Consider the following 23,627-nt stretch of genomic DNA (forward strand, 5'->3'; position numbering starts at 1 on the left):
GCTACTACTGTTCATGCCTTAGTCACTTCAATCTGGATTACTGCAGTACGGCCTATGTGTGGCTTCACTTTAAATTGATCCGGAAACAAACTGTTGCAGTATGTAGTAGCAAGTTTACTAAACAGGATCTCGCAGTGCCAGTATGCATTACCAGGGCTCTGTGATCATAAAATATCAGGGTTGGAAGGGACTTCAGGAGGTCATCTAGTCCAATCCCCTGCTCAATGCAAGACCAATTCCCAACTAAATCATCCCAGCCAGGTCTTTGTCAAGCCTGAGCTTAAAAACCTCTAAGGAAGGAGATCCCACCACCTCCCTAGGTAATCCATTCCACCGCTTCAACACCCTCCTAGTGAAAAAGTTTTTCCTAATATCCAACCTAAACCTCCCCCACTGCAACTTGAGACCATTACTCCTTGTTCTGACATCAGGTATCACTGAGAACAGTCTAGATCCATCCTCTTTGGAACCCCCTTTCAGGTAGTTGAAAGGAGCAATCAAATCCCCCCTCATTCTTCTCTTCTGCAGACTAAACAATCCCATTTCCCTCAGCCTCTCCTCATAAGTCATGTGCTCCAGCCCCCTAATAATTTTTGTTGCCCTCTGCTGAACTCTTTCCAATTTTTCCACATCCTTCTTGTAGTGTGGGGCCCAAAGCTGGACACAGTACTCCAGATGGGCCTCACCAATGTCGAATAGAGGGGAATGATCCCGTCCCTCGATCTGCTGGCAATGCCCCTACTTATACAGCCCAAAATGCCATTAGCCTTCTTGGCAACAAGGGCACACTGTTGACTCATATCCAGCTTCTCGTCCACTGTAACCCCTAGGTCCTTTTCTGCAGAACCGCTACCTAGCCATTCAGTCCCTAGTCTGTAAGAGTGAATGGGATTCTTCCATCCTAAGTGCAGGACTCTGTGTTGAACCTCATCAGGTTTCTTTTGGCCCAATCTTCTAATTTGTCTAGGTCCCTCTGTATCCTATCCCTGCGCTGGCTGCCTGACTGTTTCTGGGTGGAGTATAAGGTGTTGGTTATGACCTATAAAACTTTAAATGTCTCAAGTCCTGCCTCTTTGCCCATGTCAAACTGCCTGCCACAGCAGAAGCTCATTTGAACCCCATCCCCCTCATTATAAAAGAAAGGAGCTGCTGACAAACTGTTCTCTGTAAGGACCTCTTTCCTTTGAAATGGTTTCCACCTCCCCCTCTGGCCCCTGCCAAGGTCATCCAAAATCACCTGAAGTTTTTGACCTTCTTGGCAAGGTGCAAAACATGTCAGTATGACTGGGCATTGGTGAATCATAGACTATCAGGGTTGGAAGGGACCTCAGGAGGTCATCTAGTCCAACCCCCTGCTTAAAGTGGGACCAATCCCCAGATAGATTTTTGCCCCAAATGGCCCCCTCAAGGATTGAATTTACAACCCTGGGTTTAGCAGGCCAATGCTCAAACCACTGAGCTATCCCTCCCTGACAGCAGACTTACGGCCATTGAGAGTGGTATTTATGTCTGCTGGGAAAGTGTGGTGAGGGGTTTAAAGAGTTACTCTTAACTCAATGATTAAATGGTGTGTGCTGGGGAAGGCTGCTGTTTTGGGTGACTTTTGTTTTGTAACTCTCCGGTTCTTATTGCAGTTAAACATATGGTTCAAATTTATGCCAAGGGTGCTTTGGATAGGTGCCCTTTGGTATGGAGTTTCTTGCAGACCAGAATCTAAATACATAACTTTTAAACTCCTTGGTTTTCATAATCTCCATATGGAGCTGATGGCCTGTATATGGTCTGAAATACTTTGGAGACCAGGGAATACAGTATTTAGCAACTCAGAGTTAGGAGCTAGAGTACATGATCTGGGAACGCGTTGTCTGATTACAGCAATGTTCTTTGGGATGACATTTATTAATGGTGTCAAGCATTAGTAAGAGAGGAGCATGAAAATGCTGTCACAACATTTTTTCATGCTTCTGTTTTACAAAACTCTTATTCTCATTTGTGTGCAATGTTCTTTTTTGCTGACACATCTCTAAATTAATGTTGAGAGCATAAACATGCAACTAATCAGTAATCATAGGTGTATTGCTATCATGTTTTGAAATATTACTGCACTTTGTAATGCTGATTGAGGTGTATAATATTACTTAATTGAAAGGGTTGAGCTGTCTGAAAGATTTATCTCAATAAGTACTTCACTAAGTTTTGCAGGCTGTTCATTGGTGAGTTTAGAAATAGTTGCTCCTTTAGAAAAAACTAGCATATATAATATATACCCAACTTCATTTGCTGGACTTTTTAATTATCTGTTGGAATGGGTGTACCTAAAAAGTGGTTGCATGTCTCTTTGTGGACTTCCGTTGTGAATTATATTTGCATTCAATCATTGTTAAGTATTAATAAACTGTCGTCCTTTCACTGCATGAACTCACTCATTCATCTCTGGCCAACATGCCATTACTGTGATGATACCTTATAAGCAAACCTGCAGTCATTTATTATCCACCAACTAGTGCACATTACCTGATTTGCACAGAGGTTGATGTTTTCAGTGGGTGTCTTTAAATGTGACCTTAATAGAAGCTGCTTCGATTTGCAAGTACAAACTGGGTAATTAAGTAGACTTAACTGGCTGTCCATTCACTATCTGAACAACAGATTGGTTGTCACACCAGAAACAAAACTTTTATTCGTGAATATCTCCCCCCAAATAGTGACTGCCACTAATATTGGGAAAACTAATTCAAGAACATAATGTCCTTCATAATGGCCTGAACCACCCCGTTCTCTGGCCTTATTGAAATAGTAATGATCCTCAAAACCCAGCAAGTTAAAGTCTCTGGAGTGCACAGGAAGTAACTTGAGTACAGACTTGATCTTACATTTTGCCAAAAGCACCAGGACCCCACACTCCAACCATGGCTATGGTGGCATCAAACAAGGAATATCAGACTGAACTTAATTGCAGATTGATAATCATTTACAGAGCAGCCCCGGCTTAAGATAAGTGATGGATAATCCTGTGTTGTCCCTTGACCTTTTCTGGTATCTCATTTAAAGGAGAAATAGAAATGTCTGGCATTTTGGAAGGCTTGAGAATGGTCCTGCTACTCTCTTCACTGCAACCTCTGCTCAAATATTGTCCTGCACTACAGGCTCAAATCCTTTAACAGATCTGAAATCATCAGCCCAAATGTGACACCTTGCTCCTTCCTATAGAATTTGGAAATCAGCTGAAAATCCATTTAATAAATAAGTCATGTCCATCCTTTTAGAATAGTCTATAATGCTCATGATTTAACTGGAGAAAGGAGGCCTTTTCCCATAAGTGCTACATCCCCCACTGGCTCTGCTGAAGTATTGGACCCTTCTTGACTTCCTTTCTTACCACCTTATGGGGCCTTTCTATTGCCTCTATAGCAAAGGAGGGCACCATGCAGACCCCCACACTTCCTACAGTGGTGTTGAACACAAACACTTCCAACCATTAAATGCAAAACAAACTATCTTAGTGCCTGTAGTATGGGCACTGACAACCCACTGTCTGTAGAAGCCAGCTGGACACAATTATAAGGAGCAATATACTCCAGCCAGAGGTCCTGGTCTTTTAATTCCATGGCAATTCTGGCTCCTCTTCCACCTTCTGTCTAAATTCTTTATCATATCTTAACCAGGTTACACCCCTGTACGAAGCATGAGCTTTTGGCTATTAAGTCCTCATGCTAGAACAAGTTAACACTTCTCTCAGGGTTTATCTCACAAATTGTGCTTGCATATATGCAAAATGTCACAGCCCGGTTACCAAGGATCAGAGCTACCTTAGGTCTGCAGGGTTAGTCATCATCTTTCTTTTCTCTTTAAAGTGTCCTCTGCCTGAACCTCACAAAAAAGTAGGGTGAATAAATCCATAAACTCCGCTTTCCATATTTTTTATTTTCTACCTTTTTTGCTAAATGCATCCCAAGAAGTCAATCAGTCCAAAAGATCTCAGAGCATTGGCTCCCATGTCTCCTACTTGTATGTCATCAGAGACAGGTACAATGTATATGACCCCAGGGGGTGTGCTGGTAACTGGAGATGAGTGTGTGTCTCCTGCCCTGATTGCTCCATGGCCTGCTGAGAAACAGGCTTCACCCCAAGCCTGTGATAGTATTGTCTATCTGGCTGGGGATGGGGGGAAACTTTTTTTCTGGAGGGCTGCCTAGTCTTTGTGAAACCAGGGCCAAAGGTTTAGCCAATTTACCCCACATCCCTTGTTGAGCAGGGGATGTTAGTCATCACAGCCAAGAGTGGAAGGACCTGAGTAGCTACATAATGGAACAAGACATTCTTCACATCCCTTCCCCTCCTGTTGGTAATGGGTGAACCTCATCTTTGGGACCATGGGGCCTACACTGGACTAGTAGCAGGCTAAGGGGTAGGGGCCCAGGGACACTCTATCCTCCAATTCAGCCTTAATTAGGCTGTAGTTTTACTGTCCCCAGACTCAAATTCTGAGTCTTACCCATGTGCTTCTTGTATAAGGGAGAAGGGGATGTGCCCATCTGACTCACCAGCAGCTGCAAAGGGAATGGTCCCAGCTAGGATCTGGGTTCCCATCCATTGAGATCTCCCCATCCTACTCTGCTCCTCCATCTGGGATGAAGGGTATGTCTTCCCGCTACACTCCTCCTGCAACTCTTCATCCATAGTGGAGCATTGCCTGTGGGCCTCATCTGCTTCAAATCATGGAAGCTGAGACTCTCACACCCCTGGAGCAGTGATTGAAGGCCCATGTTCTCCGGTAAAGCTGCACAAAGGAATGCTCACACACCTCAGAGGCAACAACTCTTAATGCATCCAGAAGGGTCAGACTGAGCCATTCCAGGGTATGAGAGGAAAAACCATCTCTACAACTCTGGAACTCAGCAAAAAGATGCTCCAAGTGACACAGGTTAAGGTTTACATTAATAAAAAGTGAGAAAGAGGGTTCAGTTACCTCTGTTCTTCTCCAAGCTTGCCAGTGACTGGCTAAAGGCGCTGAAGGGGTGGGACACCCTGGCATTCCCTCAGTGTGTGCTCCTCTCCTGTTTAACTAGGACCATGCCAGTTGTTGTTGGCTCCAATAGGTTTCCCTCTGAAGTGGGGGGAGGCAATCTCTAGGAACTTGGAATACCCCTCTAACGTTACCCCAACAGGTCAATATAGGTCCTCCACAGTTCCAGGGAAGTTATTTACATTACACCAATGGAGGGGGTTTGAGTTTGTGTATCTACTACTTTTTTATTCTGTTCTGGTGGGTTTATTGAGGTGGGTCTGTTCATCATACAGGCTGTTGTGTAAGCTGCTTGAGGCATTGTGACATACCAGGGCACAATTCAGACCAATGCGGGGACTGTCACCCTTGCTCTTCAACCTTGGATGCCATACTATGCCTTGCTGAAGTAGTTTCCATGTGGGGTGATCACAAACAACCTTCCAGCATGCTAGCCACACCCTGAGTGTCTGTGTGTAACTGCAGCCCACCAGCGACACTTGGGTTACACTCTGGCTATCACCAGCCTTGGTTATACTGCAGGGTGATGCCAACACACATCCCATTCCCAGATTTCCCCCAGAAATGTATGTTCTGTACCGCCCAGCCCTCCCCTGGACAGGACAAATATATTAAGTCTGTTATTCCTTTAAGGCAGTGGTCCCCAACGCGGTGCTCGTGGGCACCATGGCGCCCACCAGGGCACTTATGTGCGCCCGCCTAGTGCCCAGCAGGGGAGAGAAGCCACGGCCCCATGCCTGCCAGGGCCCAGAGCCTGCAGGCACTGGTGTTCTCTGTCCCTGGCAGGTGCGGGGCTGCGGCTTCTCTCCGGCTTCTCCAGGGCTTCAGGCGCCGGCATTCTCTGTCCCTGGCAGGCGCGGGGCTGCGGCTTCTCCGGGGCTGCAGGCTGCGGGCACCGGTGTTCTCTGTCCCCGGCAGGTGCCAGGCCGTAGCTTATCTTCGGCTTCGAAGCTGGAGAGAAGCCGCAGCTCCGCACCTGCCAGGGACAGAGAACTCCGGGGCTGCAGGCTTTATTCTTTGTTAAAGTAAGAATAACAAATATATTTGGACCAGCAGTTCAACAATGTTTTACTTTTTAAAGATAAATAAGATGAAAACTGTTTATGATATTCATTTTGCAAAAACTCCTTAGTTTTTCTTACAGGTAGATAAAAAAGAGCAAATTCACATGGTAAGGTGAAAGAGTAATTGCTGAATAATTTAATTAATACCTTTTACATCTAAAATTACCCTTTTTATCTTATGTAATATTATGTAATATTAAATATGATGTTTTTTGTATTATTTAATGTACAAATACAAAATAAGCCTTGAAAAATTGTTGGCGCCCGCCACACTCTTCTGAAAACATGAATGTGCCACAAAAAGGTTGGGGACCACTGCTTTAAGGGAATAATAAGCCAGTTTATTACCTTTAATGGAGTTACCCAGACACTTAACTTAAACACACTGGATTAGAGGAAACATTGAAACAAGTTTATTAACTACAAAGAAATAGATTTAAGTGATGAGGCATAAAAGTCAGAAATGTTTACGAGAAAAATGAATATAAAATGCTTACTATTGTCTAATTTAACAAACTATATTAGAGTCAAGCAACATTTCTCACGACATACTTCTAGAAAGGTCACTGTCCAAACTCTTTATGTCAGGACCCCCACCCTGGAGTCCAGTGACTCCTTTGTTGTCTTAGGTGCGATGCCAGAGACAGACAGTGAGAGAGAGAGAGAGATGTGTGTCCTGGGGTGTTTGCCCCTTATTTTTGTAGTCTCCGTGCCCCTCTTGAAAAACATTTCCAGCTGGGAGTTAGTAGTCAAAGAGTCTGTGTGGAAGGATGTTCCCTGCTGTTTACTTTTTTTTACCTGTTTCAGCTTCCTTTGTTTTCCCTTCCTGCTTGATTTTGTTTATTGCTTAAATGCAAATTAAGGCAAACATATACTCCTTCATTCAAGACAGACTTGTCTTTTCCCTGGACAGAGTTGTGGGGTATGGAACATGTGTTAATAACATCATATGGGGTAATTTTATATAACTGCATATTTTACCCTGTTGCCACACATTTTATCAAGACAATACTGACCAACAAATTGAGGGTTTTTTTTAAAATCATACCTTGCAAGGCATTCCTTGCATAAAGATTAGTACAGTAGTGTGTAGGCTGTGACTACAAGGGTGTATTCCATCACAGACATGCCTTCAACATCCTGCTCTGTGTTCTCATATTGTATTGGGGTACTCAGTTTGATGATTGCACCCCTTGGGTGATCTCAGTGACTTAATGGACCTGCTTCTCCCAGTGAAGTTGTCAGAGGAAGATAAATGAATCTGAGGACACTTCTGCAGTTGCCTGAGGATTAAAGGAAATGGGAATAATGCCAGAACAGGAGATCAGAAAAAGAAAACCCAAACAGATAAACTCCACAGGCAGTCAATGTCCATCCTAGAGCTCTGAAAAAAGGCCGCAAAAGAAATGCAGATGGGGCTAGAAATCACTAAATTGTCATCACTTTTCAAATTAGAGTTGCTTGTTTGTGTAACATTATCGTGTGCTTAAGGTTCTGAACACAAATGCAACGTTAGACTGCTACTTTCAATTATTATATTGGCCTCGTCTTAAGCTTTATTTCAAACCATATTCTAATAAAACTGTATTACAAATGGTCACGTTTATGTTAGCCAAAGGACTGACATTTGAAATGGTTCTCATAAGAACCTTTTTGTCTCTCCATAGAATATACTAAAGATGGATGATCCACCAAGGGTTCAGGTTAATTTCTGGTAAATGCCCAATACTTTAGATACTTAGCTACATGATCCAAATGTTTTGAGGAGAGACCCAATTTATCCAAATCTGCTGTTTCATTTTCTGGAAACAGGTTGCTACCCACTTTAGTATTGGGTCTTTTGTAAAAAAATTGTGGAAAGAATAATGCATCCTATTTGCCATATTTTAACTCATTTGATGTTAAAAGGAGGAGGAGCTTAAATTCATTACTTTGCTAGCCACAGAATCATGGTCTGAATAGAATTGACTGGAGCACCAATTTGTTCTGAGCTGGCAGATGGCACAACTGAGCCTAGGTTAGAACAGCCATGGCTGGAGATGCATGAGACAGAGAATTGGGGATCTGTAACCAGGTCCTTTACAGTGCAGCTCTCCCATTCCTGCATCAACTATTTGTTGGTGCATTAGTTTGGCCTGTTGTCTGCTGCAAACTGACAGCTTCTTTTACTTTGGTTAAGGATGCATAACAACACTGTGCACTGATAAAAATACAGAATCCTAAACTGGGTTAACTACATTTTCTAGCAGCAAAGAGTCCTGTGGTACCTTATAGACGAACAGACGTATTGGAGCATATGTCTGTTAGTCTATAAGGTACCACAGGACTCTTTGCTGTTTTTACAGATCCAGACTAACACAGCTACCCCTCTGATACATTTTCTAGGTGACACTGTTGAAAGAAATAATTTATTTTTTTTAAACAGGTTTTGTGTGGCTTTAAAAATAAACAAAAAACCAACCTTTGCTGCCTTAGTCTTATGTTATAGAGAATGGGCCAAATTCAGGCCATTCTCTGTGTTATGGTAGATGAACTGTGACCAACACTAACAAAAAGAGTGCATTTCTTGTGTGATCTGTACTTTAACCTGGTTAAACCTCCACGCGGAGCTCACTATGCTATACAAGTTATGCTAAGTAATCTGAATTGGTGTTAACATGACCAAATCAAAGAGTGTATTTACTACAGTGGCCTGATCATATGCAGGACAATAGGCTTTGCCCTAGAACCACATTTCTGGTTACTGCACAGGTGGAATGAGAAATGGTGTGGTAGGACACAACTAGTGCACCCCACTTGGAAACCTCTTTTCCAATTGACACATGCGAATTAAGGTGATCTGAATTTGGCCCAAGGGATTATGTGAAATATTTATATATAAACTTGGCTTCTTTGGTAGTTCAGCTGTATGGTTATTACAGGAGTGGTGTTTCTTAAAATAACCACTTTCTGGGTTAAATGAAGGTAATTCATTATGGACTAGATAGCCCTTCATCAATTAAACTGCTGGTTGTTCTTGAACAAGACACACAAAATGAGCATTCTGTCCACAGTTGGAGTAGTTTTACTAAGAAAGATCAATGGACTGTTAATATAAAGGAGTGGAGGAGGAGAAGTATAGAATTTACCAGGCTACTGGAAAATTTAACCACATACCTCTACTCAAGTGTTTTAAACTTCCATTTAGAGTTATGGTTTAGTCCTACATTTTAAAAGACCTATATAGAGAGATGCAGTGTTGTTGTAGCCATGTTGATCCCAGGATATTAGAGAGATAAGGTAAGTGAGGTAATATCTTGTATTGGACCAACTTCTATTGATGAGAGAGACGAGTTTTCGAGCTAACACAAAGGTGAAGGGGAAGGTGACCTGAAGAGCTCTGTTAGCTTGAAAACTCATCTCTCTCATCAATAGAAGTTGGTCCAATACAAGATACTACCTCACCCACCTTGTCTCTCTCTAATACGAGAGAATATTATTAAGCAGTAGATCTCTCAGAGCTAAGGTAGGTAGTAATATACACATTTTACTGGTGACCAGACAGGTTAAGTGACTAGCCCTGTGTCACATAACAAACCAATTGTATGGCCTGGGATAAAGCCCTAGATATCCCATATCCCACGGACGATGAGGTCTACCTGTTGTTTTTAAGCAATAGCAAAATGAAGTCAGCTGCACTGTAAGCTATTTTCTTCTACACAATCATAGTTTTGTTTTCCCTTTATGATTTTATTTTGAAAAGTAAAGCAATTACCATTGGAAGAGAAAGAAACTAATGGCCATCAGGTAATAGTCTAGTAAATATTTACTAAAAAAAATTTGAAGACCAGGAAATACAATTTATAATATGTAAAAATCTTTAAAAAATTCATTCATCTCCCTTTTCCCACTTTTTTCTTCCTATGTGAAGCAAAATGTTCATTACCATTTTAATGCCATTTTTATTCCAGTGTTAACTTAATATTGCCATGTTCAGCCTTTCATTTTCCAGGCTTTTAGGCAATCACAACTCTATATTTATTTGAAATGCATTCCATACTGAAACAATATTTTATAGCACTTAATTTAAATTATTTTCACATGTATTGCATGTTTCACCCAAGGATTTCAAATAACTTTTCAAATATTAATCAACACTTTACAATACCCTTCTGAGGTGGATAATTATCATCCCCATTTTACATGTGTGGAAACCCAAGCACAAAGAGGTTAAAGTATTTGTTCCGGGTTGTAGCTATTGCAAAACCAATAAGAAAACCCTGAACTCCCAGGGCTGAGGGCCAAACTCACCCCTTGTAAGTGACTGCAGCTTCCCAGTTGAGCTGTACCTTATTGCACAAAGCAGCATACAACCCCTAGTACTGTGCTCAGTACTCGTTACCATGCTACAATTACTGCACTGTAGCTACTGGCAATGGTTCAGAAGAGTTCGTTACTGTGATAATGCCAGAGTGTTCTAAGATGGCCTGAGAAATCAGTTAATATACTAGTACTGTGCAAAAGATATCCTCTTATCTTACATTTCAAAGGAAACTTGAAACACTTCCGAATTTATCACTTCAATAGATATAACTGACAAATCCATGGAAAGTAACTCAAAAAGTGTCGTAAGTCCCCATTTTCTTCATTATGATGGTTGGATGGGAGAGTAGATAAAATGCTTATCAGTGACTTCATCACTGATGAAGTGCTGGATTCTCCTTCGCTGTGTTCATATAATGAGAAGTGATGAATATCCTAGTGGAAAGAAATTTACCACATGCAACCACTTCTCTGGGAAGGTTGAATAAAAAATATCTGCGCCTAATCCAGTAACTTATTTTTTTCATCTGTACAAACACTCCTTTTCCCAAATACATACTTACATAAATATAACTTTTAAATGTTCAAGCTCATCATAAGAACAAAGGATTGACATTTGAACTGGTTCTTATAAAAACCTTTTTGTCTCGCCATAGAATATACTAAAGATGGACGGCCCACCAAGGGTTCAGGTTAATTTCTGGTAAATGCCCAACACTTTAGATACTTAGCTACATGATCCAAATGTTTTGAGGAGAGACCCAATTTATCCAAATCTGCTGTTTCATTTTCTGGAAACAGGTTGCTACCCACTTTAGTATCGGGTCTTTTGTAAACATTTTGTGGAAATAATAATGCATCCTATTTGCCATATTTTACTCATTTGATGTTAAAAGGACGAGGAGAAGGAGCTTAAATTCATTACTTTGCTAGCCACAGAATCATGGACTGAATAGAATTAACAGGAGCATCAATGAGTTCTGAGCTGGCAGATGGTTGCTTGGACACAACTGAGCCTAGGTTAGAACAGCCATGGCTGGAGATGCATGGAACAGAGAATTGGGGAGCTGTAACCAGGTCCTTTACAGTGCAGCTCTCCCATTCCTGCACCAGACCAATGGTCCATCCATCCCAGTGTCCTGTCCTCCATCAATGGCCAATGCCAGGTGCTTCAGAGGGAATGAACAGAACAGGTAATCATCAAGTGATCCATCCTCTGTCGCACATTCCCAGCTTCTGGCAAACAGATGCTAGGGACACCCCTCCTGCCCATCCTGACTAATAACTATTGATGAACCTATTCTCCATGAATTTATCTAGCTCTTTTTTGAACCCTGTTATAGTCATCCCTTTCTGCTCCAATGAGATGGCCCAGCATACACAATAGTATGACATCATACATAACCCAGAACTTCATGGCACTAGGGATAGACATAGAGAAAAAATAATATGCATTTTCCCCTTAGATAATGTGCTCTTGTCCCTCATAAACTAGCTGTTGTGGGAATTCAGCTCCTATTGGTAAATGCCTAGGCATTTGTGCAGTGTTTTAATACTCAGACCTAAACTACCTTTTAGTTCTAAACTACTCAATTCAGTGGAACCTCAGAGTTATGAACTGACCAGTCAACCACACACCTCATTTGGAAACCGAAGCATGCAATTAGGCAAAGTAAAGTAAAGCAAGTACACGAAGTACAGTACTATGTTAAACGTAAACTACTAAAAATAAAGGAAAAGTTTAAAAACAAGATTTGACAAGGTAAGGAAACTTTCTGTGCTTTTTTAAATTTAAATTAAGATGGTTGAAAGCAGCATTTTTCTTTTGCATACTTAAGTTTCAAAGCTGCGTTTAGCCAATGTTCAGCTGTAAACTTCTGAAAGAACAACCATAACATTCTGTTCAAAATTACAAACATTTCAGAGTTATGAACAACCTCAATTCCCAAGGTGTTCATAACTCTGAGGTTCTGCTGTACAATCCTTTCTAACAGTAACCCCTTAATCTTTATGTTCAAGTGTCCGCTGTTTTCAGGGAAGTAATGTTCTGTGAAGCCTAGAGCTGGGTGAAATTTTCTGCATGAATTTTTGTTTGATGAATAGTTTAATCTGTGAAAAATGCAGTTTTGGTTGTCCCAGAATTAGCTGTGAATTTGACATGAAAAATTTTGGCCATTCAGAAAACATCTGCAGGAGATGGTGGTACCAGTGCTCCTGCTGCTCGCTCCTTGTCACTTTTAACCCACTGGTTAGGGAACTCACATGAGATCTGGGTCACCCAGTTTGAATCCCTGTCCTGTCTCAGACACAAAATGAACTTCTTAAATTAAAAAAAAAAAGATTTGGTTCAAACTGAACCAATTGTTTAATTTTTGTTCAGAGCTGCCAGCAAACAGAAAGTCAGTTATGTACTCATCACTATATGTGACACCCACTCAGTCAAATTACTTTTGAACTTGGCCCATCTCTTTTAGAACAGTATGGCAAAAAATTCATTTCCTGCGCTAGTGGTGAACTATCCTGGCATTTTACTAATGAGTAGAATCAATCAATTAATAAAATAAAATAAAATAAAACTCCACAGAAAATGTTGACTTTTTATTGAAAAATAAAAAAACAATTTTTTCAGCTGAAATTGAAAATAAATTGCTTCATTGCTTCATGAGAGTTATAGTTCTGGTGTTTTGTTCTCCTCTATTGGTTGAGATTCTTGGTTAAACTACATTTCCCATGAAACCACCATGGTCTCTCCTCTTGGAGATGGAAGGGTATCATGGAAGTCTCCTGGCCTCGTGAATTATGGGAGATGAAGTCTGGCTAAGGAGCTTGAAACATAAAGGAGAATGAGGACATGAGGCAACCAAACTACATATCCCTTGAACCCAGTGGCAGCATATGTGAATCAAAATAATTCAGCTTTCCAGTATTCCGGTGTTCAGTTTTTGATAAAAAATGTAAATTTTCTACAGAAAGCAAACACTTTTCACAACAAATTTTGTTTAGTCAAAATGCCAGTTGTTTCGTTGAAAGCTAGATCTGCTAGAAAATTTTCAACCACCCCTACTAGTGAGGATAGGTTTTTTTATACTTTAATATTGTATTATGGCAAAGTTACAATGAACCATTAACACCACATCAAACATTACATATTCGGATCGGGTTAATATTCAAAGGACCAGGCTATAGATTCTGGCTTGCTGGTAGGGGAACCCTCCTTTTCTGAGTACGCTAGAAAGGGTGACCAGATTTTGAGGATTTTTTTTATACCATCTGGAAGTTAAAAACCAGACAAATTTAAATTAGAAGTGAGGCATAACAGTGAGAATGATTAACCACTGGAACAAACTACCAAGGGAAGGGATGGATTCTCCATTTCTTCTTGTCTTCCATTCAAATGGGATTGATATGCTTTAGTCACTGATAAGTTGTTGAGCTCAATGTATGTGTAACTGAGTGAAATTCTTTGGTCAGTGTTATACTGGAAGTCAGATGTGATGATCCAATGGTCCCTTCTATCCTTAAAATCTATAATCTGTATTTACCCTATAGACAATTCATGTTACACTAGAAATGTGGCTTTTTACCTCTTAAATGAGCATTTTAAGGTGAGTTTCAGGAGGAGTTCACTCCTCCCATGCTTGTCCTCCTCTTCTTCTATGCTGGTATGTAGCCCCTTCTCTGTTTCCCCTTCTCTCCTCACACTGGACACCAGCTGAATGATGGAATAAGGCCCACTCTTTCAGAGGGCAGTAACCCTTATCTTGCATTGGCCACCTCTTCAGCAGGAAGCAAATTCTGAAGTCAATGCCTGGAAGTTTACACTTCTGGTTGTGACTGCTCTGAGTTGCCCCCTACTACAGACAGAAGGAGAATAAGTCTTCTGTTCAGAGAGGGGAGTAGGAGGATTTCCATAGAGGGAGGCCCAGGGGACATTCACAACTAGATCTGCCTGGAGGTCTTGACCCAAGGGCTCTCTCCAATGGTTACAGGCTGTCGCTTCCATCCCATTAGTGAGGAAATTGGCTAGCTAGTCCCAAGATGGGAAACTTGTCAGAACTCAGAAATATTCTGTTGGTTAATGCATAGTTCATGAATTGACAGTGTAATGGGATGACAAACTCATTCTCGTGTGTGTGTATAATCTTTTTTGCATTTACAAAATGTCTACAATGACAGCACAACACAGTCACAAAGTCAGTTTTAGATACTGCATCTAATATGTTGTGATCCTACCATCATTGCTTCTGTATACCCAGTGCTGCAGGATGGGATTTACACACAATCCTGTAGATTTTTGAGGCGCTCATGGAAGCTAGACAAATAAAATCTCTGTGCATTGATGGGAAAGATTTACAAAGTAGCACTTGATAAAAACAAATTTGTTTAAGAACACTGGAGAATAGACTGTGGTAGGCTTCATGGTTTTGGTTCTTTTTTTATATGTCATGTAGTAAGTCAGAGAGCAAATATGAGCTGTGAGCGGTAACTTGGGTTTTGTTTACAACTGTTACTCTCTTTTTTTAAAATGTATTTATGCCTTCTATATTGAATCTTCAGGTTCAAGTTCTTCGGAATGCAGGAGAAGAAGTGACCCTAACAGTGTCCTTTCTGAAAAGAGCACCTGCTTTTCTCAAATTGCCTCTGAATGAAGATTGTGCGTGTAAGCATTTGTGATTAGCTAAAAGAAAAATCAATTAATTGTTCATGTGAACCTCTACTGTTAGTTTCCAAATTTCCTGTGCACTGTCAGTGATTGGCAGGAGCTGTTTCAGTCAGTTTTGTGGCCTGAATATGAACTTTTAATATCACCAGGTGCTGTGTTGACATTTGTTGCAAGCTAATGCTATCCTTGCTTCAGGCCATGCTCTCAACTGGTGTGAATCAGCATAGCATTACTGAAATCAATAGGGCTACACCAGTTTACACGAGCTAAGGTTTGGGCCCAGAGTATTTAAAGATCCTTTTTTCAAACATACAATGGCAATGAAATTGAAATGGTTTATATATTCTAAATGTGAAACTGAGATTGCACATTTACATTTTAAAGTCTTATCTTCTCAATTTAAATTTCATTCAGGGGCTTTAGTGGAGATATACCTTTAACTGGAGATTAATACATCCTCAACTGAATAGTATTTTGTTTTAGTGCAACAGAATTTTAGTTGACTAGCCCCAATGGGAATTTGAAAGAGATGTATAGAAGCAGCTGCCTGCTTCTAATTATAGTAAATTATAATTTTTGGTACACCACTGTATATAACTACAGTGTATCTGTGCCTGTGTATATGTGTGACTATGTCTTTATTCACCTCTGCTTTCTTTCAACTTCTTTTTTTTCTGAAAGTGTGAAGATAACGTTTAGTTTTTAATTATGAGAACAAAAATATTTTTAGGTCTGAAACCTATTTTGTGTGTGTGTTTGTGTATGGGTGTATGAAATCTATTCTAAAATATTTCAGTTTATTTGCATGAATTCATTGACCAATTCCTTATTTCTTACAAACTTTGTACAGGCAATGTTTTTGTTCATAAGTAGAACCGATCAAAATATTTTTGAAACTTTTTCCATTGGAAAAAGTTGTCTTGTCAAAAAAAAATGTTCTGTGATACATTGCTGTTTCATTGATTGTTTTGCAGAAAGGTTTCTCAGGTCCAGGAAGAACTCTCTTGCCTGCTTATTATAGGGCACTGGCTGGAATGTACAGTGAAACAGAGTGGGGAATTGAACCCTCATATCCTAATCCACTTCCTTAACACTGGGCTAATGAGAGTGTGAATTATAAATAGCTAATGCTCACAGTAATACTTTGTGAAAAATCCATAGGTTGACTATTGTTCATGTCAGTTATTCATTGGCTAATTTTGAATAACAAACACATAAAAATTAGTCTGTAGATATTTCACAACTTAAAAGAGAAACAAATAGCTTAGTTGTACCCATGACAGTGCTTAGGACAAAAATGTAACTGTTTGAATATGATCTCTAACATATGCATGACTATTTTTATTAGGTGTCCCTAGTGACCAAAGCAGTGGCACATCATCTCCCCTCTGTGACAGTGGTTTGCATCTCAACTACCATCCCAACAATACGGTAAGAGATTATTTTACCTCCCAGTGCTAACTCATTAATGAGGTGATGGATAATATCTCAGAAGAGGCATGGAAAAATATCTACAAAGATGGGGGTCACCTAAATAACACTGGATGTAGTTGGTGAATAAGAGTTTCCCTTTAGTCTTGAATATACCTGTAACATTTTTGACTCCTCCTATTCTGAGGCATCCTCTACTGATTTTCAATTAAACGTGTCTGACTGTATTAACCAGTGAGCTAGGAACCATTTTTTCTGTCTCTTTTTGAAGAGTAACTGCCCAAAGAAACAACATACAGCCAAGTATGATTAACATGAGACACATACAGAATATAATTGAATGTCAGTGTTGTATATTTAGTGAAGGGGATCTGGCAGCTGTTCCATTGCTGCCTTAATCAGCTACTAGTGAGAAAACAGATATTTTTAAATTAGAGAGCATTCTTATGGTATATTTGTATAATCAATTCATTTGTGCCCCTTGCATTTCAAATGCTTCTTAAAAAGTAAGGGTAAGAAAACTTTCAAAGTCACTCTGGATGCTGCTGAACTATTAAATAATTACAGCTGGTTGGGAATTTGTCAATCAAATGGTTTTCACCAGAAAATGCTGATTTGTCACTATTAAAACTTTTCGAAGGAAAAGGTTCATTGTGACAATTTCCCTGGTTTTGAAAAAAAACATTGAAAAAAGTTTGAAACTATCAAAACATCCCATTTTGACATTGTTGAAACATAAACATTCCGATTGGGGGTCAAAATGATTTTTCATTTCAAAATTTATAGGAAAAAATAAAAATTGAAATTAAACTTTTTGAAATTCATTGACACAATCCATTTTTTCCCCAGATTCCCCTCCCCACAATTATTTTTGAAAATTCCCATGGGGTGGGCAAACAGTTTCCAAGGTCTAAAAATAATCCCACAAAACATAAACAGCATATATAAAAGAGAACATTTTCGGTATTGACTTTGTATTTATATTTTAACACATCAAAATAGAGCCTATCCCTTGAAAATAATTAAAAATACTACTAAATTCTGCACCCCTCCCCAAGAAAGCAAACCAACCACCTAATTCCACATAAAAGAAATGTCACCCAAAACTACATTTCCCCATCTCATCTCTCTTGCTAAGCCTGAAACATAGATATCTGTCACTTGGCCCCCTACACTGAGCTAAGTGGGGTGTGGAAGAGAGCTGCTGAGCCCAGGAAAAACTTCTGGTTACAGAAAGCAGTTAAGTAAAATCTTCTCCCTTCTACAGAAACCCCTTTGTGACTCACCAGTGCAGAAAATGGGACATGGACGGGAATGGTGGAGATAATGAGGCAAATTCTCAATTTGAGGTCAATGAAGCTATGACAGTTTATACCAGCTGAGTGTCTGGCCCCTATGTATGTACTTTATAATTCTGTGATGAGATTGAGTGCTCAGCAAGCCAAGGTGTGAATGTACAGCACTCTAGCCTGCCGCACATGCTGTGTGGACGCTGCTACTGCACACTAAAAGTTCTATAGTGCAGTCTGACATACTGCTATTTCAAACTGAAGTACATTAGTGTACAGTACAAGGGTCCACATGGCCTGTCAGTGAGCAACAGGCTACAGCACTATACATTCACACCCTGGCTTGCTGTGCACTGACTGTAGCCAAGTCAATTGAGCTTACATTTGGTGACCTTAGTAATTAGAGCTAGGTAAACTTATTCAAATAAAATAAGAACTCTTCTGGACCTTCTCCCAAACCTTCAATTGAACTCAAACCATGCTTTCATTGTCACTCATTTTCTGGTACAATCAAATGAAGATTTTCTTTCATAAAGTGGAATATTTAAGTGTACCGTTTTGCCTGTTTCTTAAAAGGGGTGTAGTTTAAATTTCATTAATTAGCATCACAAATTCTAACCAAAAGTGATAGTATAATGGCAAACTGTCATTTTAAGATGAACATCTACAGATAAATATTCAGATTTATATTCAGAAATACCTTTGGAGAGTATGGTACACTTTCTTCACAATGTAGGAAAAGACTTTAACACATGAATGTAAGATGCTTTTTTTAAATGCAGGAAAAAACAAAGTGATGGTCACTTTATACAGTCCTGGAAGGTGGTATTTGACATGTAATATTCTTTTTGAGGTGTATCAAACAACTCCTAGGTGGGCTTCTTATGATAAGCAAGAACTTCCACCTGGAATTATCCATTATAACTAATACAGGATATTACCAGTAATGTTATAAACCACTACATATGCAATAAAATATCAGAGTTTGAACTGGAAAGATAAGTGCTTATGAGTACTCCATCCTAGAGCCACAGTCAGCTGGACTCTGACTTCACTGAGTCTCTGCACTGACAAAAAAGGCTGCCTCCATGGATCAGACTTCAGGATCAGGTCTTAGTGCTGGTCAAAGAATATTAAAAAATACATTCATAAGTAAATGTTGGTAACTTTGCTCCACTGCTATTTGAGTGGATTGCATTATGTGATTTGCAAGTTTTTTGATAACTTTCATTTCATAAAAATGTTTAATAATTTGTGAAAATACTTGTGAAATTTTGGGGATTTATATTAATTCAGAAATGTATACTAGGAGGTATTTGCTATTCACCATTCATTATCTGTTCTTCTCCCATGTAAAATTTTACAGCTGTGTAATCAGGGAACAGAAAAAATTCCTTGTGACAGACCACAAATCATGAATATTATAACTGAATCATTACTGCACAACATAAAGGTGAACATTTTTTCCCAGTTTTGCCCAATTTTCAACAAACATTATTAACAATAAAAAATTAAACCTAGTCATGTCTAGGATGAAACTTTCGTTGTATGGGTACCAAAATAACTGCAGTCTAATTTCAACCAGAGGTTTTCATAGAATATTTGTGCTGCATCCAACTGTGAAATTATTTTGGAGAGTAAAATAATAAATACTTTATATAATATGTTTGTTTTAAAAATATGGTTTAAACGAGCTTTCTTCACGTGTGTTGAATGGAATGCCATTTGATGGTACATCACAACTAATGAAGGATGAATGTCAAAAACCCAGTGGTTCAGAGAACCACCTCAGCTATTACATCTTCGTCCCACTCACTTCTACCTGTGAAATCGTGAAAGAGATTTTCTTTTTTTGTGTTTAATTTTTTTTATTGATGTTTTTAAATTTAAAAAAATGACAAATACAAAAAGATTAATAACTTATACATGCTAGCACCCTTTTTCTCCCCGGGGTGGAAATTGAATGTGCATTAGTACATATGATTTCCCTTGCATGTCTTCTTGGCTCCTTTTCTTGTGCAATGGAGAAAAATAAGATACCTATAGTGTCAGTTGTATGAAGGATCTAACCTAGCGAAGAGGTACCATTTTCATCCTCACCATCATACAAAAGTATCTATATAGAGTAGGGCTCTGAAGTGATTAACAAAAATTAATTGCAATGAATCATGCAATTAAAAAATTGTGATTAAATGTGCTGTTAAACAATAACAGAATACAATTTATTTAAACATTTTTGGATGTTTTCTACATTTTCAAATATGTTGATTTCAATTACAACACAAAATTCAAAGTGTACAGTGCTCACCTTATATTTAATTTTTTTTTACAAATATTTGCACCATAAAAATGATAAACAAAAGAAAGTGTATTTCAAGTCTTTCATAAATAACTTCAGAATAATGGAACTCCTAGATCTTGTGTGATGAGAAGGAGTAAATAACACTTCTTTATTTACTTTCTCACACCAGTCATGATTTTATAGACCTCAGGCATAAGCCCCCTTAGTTGTCCCTTTTCCAAGTTGAAAAGTCCCAGTCTTATTAATCTCTTCTCATACAGAAGTATGCATAGATGTATAGCTACTATATAAGGTAGCACTCACCTGTTTAAATGGTTTAATATGAATGTTGATGTAAAATCATTTTTATTTGCCTAGTACAGTTGTCAGTAAAGCACAGTGATATTCCAGGGACTATTTATCATGACATAAGAAAGGCCATACTGGGTCAGATCACCGGTCCATCTAGCCCAGTATCCTGTCTTCCATAAGTGGCCAATGCGAGGTGCTTCAGACGGAGTGAACAGAGCAGATAATCATCAAGTGATCCATCCCGTCACCCTGTGCTGCACTAATTATGTCACAGGCTTATTCATTTCTGAGATATGTAGATGAGACCCCTGTTTAAAATGTATCTACGTCCTGCAAAAAGATTTGGTAGGCCTGAAACTTTTCATGAATAAAAAAAGGGAAGGAGAAATGACATCAAGGAAAACATGTAGAATGTTGTTTGCTGTCATTTATACATATTTGAATCTTTCAAGTTTGGCTTCACTTGCAAGCATCACAGAATAATAATCATATTGGTTGTTTTTTTTTAAAGTATTTTACAGGATACTAAAACATTCAAATCAAGACTAGCATATTATCATACAGTTAGCTTGTGGGCAGGTCTTAATCTCTCCTCATACAGAAGCCGTTCCATACCCCTAATAATTTTTGTTGCCATTTTCTGTATCTTTTCCAATTCCAATATATCTTTTTTGAGATGGGGCAACCACATCTGCACGCAATATTCAAGATGTGGGCATGACATAGATTTATATAGAGGCAATGTGATATTTTCTGTCTTATTATCTATCCCTTTCTTAATGATTCTCAACATTCTATTAGCTTTTTTGACTGCCGCTGCAAATTGAGTGGATGTTTTCAGACCCCAGAATTTTAATAGGTATAGGTGGAATTATGTTTTCCAATGTGCTTTACTTTGCATTTATCAACATTGAATTTCATCTGCCATTTTGTTGCCCAGATCATTTATGAATATGTTGAATAAAACTTGTCCCAGTACAGACCCCTGGGGGACACCTCTGTTTACCTCTTCCCATTCTGAAAACTGGCCATTTATTCTTACCCTTTGTTTCCTATCTTTTAATCAATTACCAATCCATGAGAGCCCTTCCCTCTTATCCCAGGACAGCTTACTTTGCTTAAGAGCCTTTGGTGAGGGACCTTCTCACACACTTTCTGAAAACCTAACTACACTATACCCACTGGATTCTCCTTGTCCACATACCTGTTGACCACCTCAAAGAATTCCAGTAGATTGGTGAGGCATGATTTCCCTTTCCAAAAACCATGCTGACTCTTCCCCAACAAATTATGTTAATCTATGTGTCTGACAATCTTGTTCTTTACTATAGTTTCAACCAGTTTGCCTGATACTTAAGTCAGGCTTACTGGCCTGTAATTGCCAGGATCACCTCTGGAGCCATTTTTAAAAATTAGCATCACATTAGCTATACTTCAGTCATTTGGTATAGAAGCTGATTTAATGATGGGTTGCAAACCACAGTTTGTATTAAACTAATAGCAAAAGGAGAGTGGAAAAACAAGGAAGATATGAGCACTCAGCAAAAAATGACATGCTGAGAGCAAGAGAGACAAAGTGGGTGGCTTTTATTGGACCAATTTATGTTGGTGAGAAAGACAAGCTTTTGCGCTAATACAGAGCTCATCTTCAATTCTAGGAAATATGTTCAGAGTGTCACAGCTAAATACAAGGTGGAACAGATTATTTAGCATAAGTAGTTAACACATATTTCAAGGGCTCATTCAAGGTGAAGTGGCCCATTAACACCCCTCCAGTCATAGGGGGAGATCAAAGGGCGGAGGTTGTTAGTGGATTAGAGATTGTTATAATAAGCCATAAATCCAGTGTCTCTATTCAGTCCATGATTTTTAGTGTCTAGCAAACTTATGAATTTCAGCTGTCAGGTTCATCTTTTGAAAGTGTTGTGCAGGTTTCCTTTGAGGATGAGGACTGATAGGTCATATATAGAGTGATCGCTTTGGAAAAAGTGTTCACCCACTGGCAATACGGCATTTTTGTCTTTTATCATTATCTTCTGTGAGTTCATTCAGAAGTGTAGTGATTGGCTGGTTTCACCCCAGGGTTTTTGGGGCACTGAGTACACTGAATGAGGTATGCCACATATTGTAATAGGCATGCATAGGACCCATGGATCTTGAAAAGTGTGTTGTGTGGGTATTGATCATTGTAGTAGTGAAGATATGTCTGCAGATTTTTTATCTGTTGTTTTGGCAGGGTCTGATGCTGCTTTGAGTTGGTGTGCCCTGGTCTGTGAGGCGCTTGCTTTTGATGATGAGGTTGGAGAGGTTGGGGGGGTAGTTTGAAGGCCAGAAGAGGGGGTTCAAGAAAGATTTCTTTCAGGATCGGGTCCCCATTGAGTATGGGTTATATCTGTTTAATGATACCCTGTATAGATTCCAGTTTGGTGTGATAGTGACTACTAGGGGTGTGCAGTCAGAGGTTTTTATTTCTGTATTAAAGCAGGTTCTCTCAAAGTATTTGGGTGGCCTGTTCAAGGATGTGATCTACTTCTTTGGTGGAGTGCCCTTGTTTGGTGAAGGCGATTTTGAGTGTGTTAAGGTACATATCCTGGACTTTCTCCTCAGAGCCTATTCTGTGGTATCTGAGTGCCTGGCTATAGATAACACATTTCTTGGTGTATTTTGGGTGGTTGCTGGATCTCTGAAGGAAGGTGTGGTGATCCATGGGTTCTTGTATATAGTTGTCTCTAGGGTGCCATGGTTGAAGCTGATAGTGGTGTCCAGGAAGTTGATGCTAGTATGGGAGTGTTTCAGAGAGATTTTAATGAACAGGTGATGGTTCTTGAGGTCATGGTGGAAATCTATATTGAGAACAAAATTAATTACAGAACCAAAGGATATGAAGAGAAGAAATTCTTTAATTGGCTGCACATCAATGCTAAGATCCTGGGTAACAAACGAGGAATTAGAATTTATGAGCATTAATTCTGTCTAGTTGGTATTACAGAAACCTGGTGGGATGATTCACACTATTGGAATATTAAAATCAATGGTTGCAACCTATTTAGGAAGGATCAAATGGGCAAAAGGGGATGGGGAGTGGCACTCTATGTAAAAATTCATAATTCAGAAGAAACTATTTTATTTATTTATTGTATTTATTTCTTTATTTATTTTAATGCTTCTGGATCAATATTCTAATAGGTAAGCACATGAGGAGGGTATAAGTTTTTTTTCTGCTACAGACTACCAAACTGCACAGGGGAATAGGATGACC

The 23,627-nt window shown here is 39.3% G+C and overlaps 1 protein-coding gene across 6 annotated transcripts in view; it reads left to right on the forward strand.

Annotated features, from left to right (window-relative positions):
- Positions 1–23,627, forward strand: part of SNTG1 (syntrophin gamma 1) — a 510,494-nt gene that overhangs the window by 337,217 nt on the left and 149,650 nt on the right. For all 6 annotated transcript variants that reach the window (XM_039525348.1, XM_039525349.1, XM_039525353.1 and 3 more), the window contains 2 exons: positions 14,950–15,052; positions 16,404–16,486. In XM_039525348.1, coding sequence (XP_039381282.1) covers positions 14,950–15,052; positions 16,404–16,486 — 186 coding nt within the window. The remainder of the gene's footprint in view (positions 1–14,949; positions 15,053–16,403; positions 16,487–23,627) is intronic.

This window comes from Mauremys reevesii, linkage group 2, assembly GCF_016161935.1.
Source record: "Mauremys reevesii isolate NIE-2019 linkage group 2, ASM1616193v1, whole genome shotgun sequence".
NCBI classification, from domain to species: domain Eukaryota; kingdom Metazoa; phylum Chordata; order Testudines; family Geoemydidae; genus Mauremys; species Mauremys reevesii.